A 3877-nucleotide genomic window follows, 5' to 3' on the forward strand; every position below is an offset into this window, starting at 1 on the left:
ACTCAAAATTATTGTTGTCTTATGTTGTTACTGTTTCTGTTACATTTTCAGCTGTCTCTGACATGTTCACTGTGTAATCTACATATAATGTATTATGACTATTATTATTATTATTGTTATTATTATTATTATTCATTATTAGTAGTAGTAGAAGTAGTAGTAGTAGTAATAGGTGGAGGAGAAAAAACATTTCACTTTAAATATATATATTTTTAAATTGCTCTGTTCTTCGTGAATCAAAATGTTTGCATGACTCCAATTGTTTTGAATTGTTGTTTCACGGGCGCGCGCACACGCACACGCACACTCGTTCTTGCTCTGTCGCTTCTCTCACTCTGCAGCTCCACAGCGCCCCCGCTCTCTGCGGCCGCTCCCGGTACTGCACCATGTGTGTCTGTGTGTGTGTATGTGCCTCTGTGAGTGTTGCGTGCGTGCGTGTGCGCGTGCGTCCCCCTCTCTCGCGCTCCTCTCCGTCACTTTCACTCTCATCCGGACTCAGACGCGTCTCCTCCGCCGACCGCTCACTTCATCCCGGCTGCAGCCGCATCAGCGCCTCCGACATCTTGGCTTCTCTCCGGGGAGAAAGCCACGCTGAGCTCCGCGGACTGGGCTTCCGGAGGAGCAGCCGGAGCGGCGGGGTCTTCGGGTCGGAGGTCTTTGGCGTGGACCGCACCGGGTGAGTAAAGAGGAGAAGGATCCGGAGCGAGACGCGTCTTCACGCGCATTCCCGCACGGTGACGCGCTCCTGGCTTCTGTGCAGAGCATCATGGCAGAGCATTTGTCCCAGAGCGAGCTGGACTACCCCTTCAAACTTCTGGAGTATTTCAACGGCTTCAGGGTGTCGAAGGTGAGTCTTCCCCACAGCTGGTGTCGCGCACGAGGTTCGGCCCGCAGCAGAACTCTCAGAAAAGTTCTTGACTTTCTGAAATCCCAGTTGCATCCACAGACGTCCCCCCCCCCCCCCCCCCCCCCCCCCCGGTTCCTGATGTTCAGGTTGTGCTGCAGCTCTGTTGCGTCTCCCTGCAGGTGATCTTCTCAGCCTGCGAGCTGGGAGTGTTTGACCTCCTGCTGACCTCCGCCGAGCCCCTGAGCGCCGTGCACGTGGCCCGGGAGCTGAGCACCAGCCAGGACGGGATGGAGAGGCTGCTGGACGCGCTGGTGGGCATCGAGATCCTGGAGGTGGAGCAGAGGGACGGCACGGGTGAGCACGTCACGCCTCCACCCGGCTGCTGCTGCCGGCGTGGATCACCCCGTCCCATGATCCTCTCCGTGGTCGATGCTCTGCTCCACAGCGCTGTACAGCAGCACCGATGTGGCCAACCTGTACCTGGCCAAGGGCAGCGCCAAGTCGCTCCACGACATGATCATCTACCAGTCGCAGACCATCTACCCGCTGTGGAACAACATGGTGGACGCCGTCAGGTCAGTGCTTTCACACGGCGGGGGGAATGAGGGAAAGCTCCCAGGCGCCTCACGGTCCCGCTCTCTGCAGAGAGGGGAAGAACCAGAATGAGAAGACGTTCGGGCTGCCGGCGGAGGAGGTTTTCCAGGCCATGTACAGGTTGGTGGTCATGTTTGAAAGGAGCGGTTCGACCCGGCCAGAGCCCCGCCCCTCAGGACGGACGCACTCAGCTGGTGATTTCCTGACAGGTCCGAGGAGGAGATGCTGAAGTTCATGGGTCTGATGAACTCCTCCTGGGTTCTCGACGGACACGACATCGTGACGGCGTTCAACCTCTCCGGCTTTCGGACCATCGTGGATCTGGGAGGTGAAGCCTTTAACATCCTCTCTCATCCCCTCTTCACTCGCTGGTCAGCATTTCCTGAAAGACGTAGACGGCTGTGTTCTGAAGGTTCTACACAGCAAGAGAAGGAGAATCTCAACTACAGCTTCACTTTCTTCTTCTGTCTCTGACTCATGAAACATTTGAAGGATATTAAAAGGGTTTGCACCAAAACACAGAGACAAACACACACACACACACACACACACACATTTTGTGTGAGGTTCTAAAGTGTTTGCTGAACCTCTCCCAGGATGCACCGGGGCTCTGGCCCGGGAGATGGCGAAGGCGTACCCGTCGTCCTCCGTCGTGGTGTTCGACCTTCCGCAGGTGGTGGAGACGGCTCGGAAGCACTTCGCTCAGGAGAACGATCGCATCGACTTTCAAGCTGGTGACCCCAACACGTCCACTCAGCCGCTGGCTGTGTGTCGCTGTGAGTGAGTTTCTGACATCGCCAGCGTGTGTGTGTGTGTGTGTGTGTGTGTGTGTGTGTGTGTGTGCAGGCGATTTCTTCAGCGGGGAAATTCCTGCGGCGGACCTGTTTGTTCTGGCTCGGATCATTCACGACTGGTCCGAGGAGAAGTGTGAGCTGCTGCTGAAGAAGATCCACGATGCCTGCCCACCAGGCCAGTTCACACCGGGGGGGCAGAAATGAAGGAGTTTCTCTTATAAATACACAGAAAATGTTTTGCTAACTGTTAAAAAATGGGCTTATTTGAGTCAAATATTCCAGGAACCAGGAAGCAAACATAAATAAAGGTCAGTTTGTCGGCCCTCAGGCGGCGGCGTCCTGCTGGTGGAGGCCATGCTGCTGGAGAACCGGCGGGGGCCCGTCACGGCGCAGATCTTCTCCCTCAACATGCTGGTGCAGACGGAGGGCCGCGAGCGCCCCCCCTCCCAGTACACCCGCCTGCTGCAGAGGAGCGGCTTCGGCAGCGTGCAGCTGTGCCGCACCGGGAAGTCCTACGACGCCATCCTGGCCACCAGATGAGCTGCTGGAGGTCAGGGGGTCAAACCGCGACTCGCACCAACCACCAGGAGCGTTTTCATTTTGGCCATTATAAATGTCATAACCTGCCAATGATCTAATGAAATAGAGAAAAAAAAAACAATGACGCTTAGTATTTAACCTCAGTTAACACTTTATTATTGTCATCACATCCCATCTTGTTTATGTATGATTCCATTCTAGGTGGCAGTTATTACACATTCAAAGCATTTTTAATGCCGCTTCAACAATGAAATAACCAACTTTGTTTAATTCAATTTATTGTCAAAATGTTTTTTTTCATTACATCTAAAATGGCTAAAATGATTATCTTGTCTTTTATGACATCATCGCTTGCTCCAAACCTTTAAAAGAAATTAGCAAATGCACACAGTGAAGGTCTGACCCGCGAGCCGCAGCCTGTCCAGTAAACACGGCGTCTCGTCTGTCCTGAAGCGGCTGCAGGAAAAAGTCACAGAAATCCAAACTCGTACTGCATCTGTAATCTGCCGCCAGTCGACCGTCGCCATGTAAATGTGAACCTTTCCTGAAACAAAAGCGAAGCATTTTCCTCAGTGAAGCCCAACATTTCTCAGTTTATCCATTTCACTTGAAGCATCTGTTCATTTATGCTGATTTACAGGTGATTTTTCTTTATGGTGTTCACTTTTTGATGCTGTAGAAACTTTTAGAAATCATCTCAGCAGTGAGAAGCCGCTGATGAGTTGAAAAGAAGAACCTGGAATTCCTATTTTTAACGTGTCAGTGTGGAGATGTAATATTAAAAAAAACCTCAGAAACTTCAGAGAACGTTCTTTTCTGGGTCAGAAGGCGAAACTCTAACTCTTCCCTTCACATATTTATTTCCTTTAAAAGTGTATTCATATTTTAAATCCTGATTTTTTTTAGTGTATATAATTAAAAACTCATGCATGTCTCTCCAGTTTCAGGGTGTTCAAGGAGCATTTTTAGGTCAAAAACTACTGAAACAGTGTTTAAGTTCTCAGTCTATATCTGTCTTTGCATTTTTTTTACTGTAAGAGCTTGTTTTTTATTAAACATTTTAGTTTTTTTAATTCAAGCTTAGTCTTTAACAATAAAAACT

General features: G+C 50.6%; 1 protein-coding gene across 1 annotated transcript; it reads left to right on the top strand.

Annotated features, from left to right (window-relative positions):
• The first annotated feature begins 744 nt into the window (after nt 1–744).
• Nucleotides 745–2777, top strand: asmt2 (acetylserotonin O-methyltransferase 2). Its single transcript, XM_030116292.1, has 8 exons — nt 745–847; nt 1027–1201; nt 1293–1422; nt 1493–1561; nt 1651–1769; nt 2038–2175; nt 2288–2410; nt 2564–2777. The coding sequence occupies exons 1-8, from the start codon at nt 767–769 to the stop codon at nt 2773–2775; spliced, it is 1047 nt and encodes a 348-aa protein (XP_029972152.1). The 5' UTR covers nt 745–766; the 3' UTR covers nt 2776–2777.
• The last annotated feature ends 1100 nt before the right edge of the window (nt 2778–3877 follow it).

The sequence above is a fragment of the Salarias fasciatus genome, chromosome 19 (assembly GCF_902148845.1).
Source record: "Salarias fasciatus chromosome 19, fSalaFa1.1, whole genome shotgun sequence".
Taxonomy (NCBI): Eukaryota; Metazoa; Chordata; class Actinopteri; order Blenniiformes; family Blenniidae; genus Salarias; species Salarias fasciatus.

Coding starts and splice junctions, on each gene's coding strand:
- asmt2 (XM_030116292.1), top strand. CDS start 767: ATGGCAGAGCATTTGTCCCAGAGCGAGCTGGACTACCCCTTCAAACTT. Junction 1,423..1,492: donor AACATGGTGGACGCCGTCAG/GTCAGTGCTTTC, acceptor CGCTCTCTGCAG/AGAGGGGAAGAACCAGAATG. Junction 2,176..2,287: donor TCGCATCGACTTTCAAGCTG/GTGACCCCAACA, acceptor GTGTGTGTGCAG/GCGATTTCTTCAGCGGGGAA.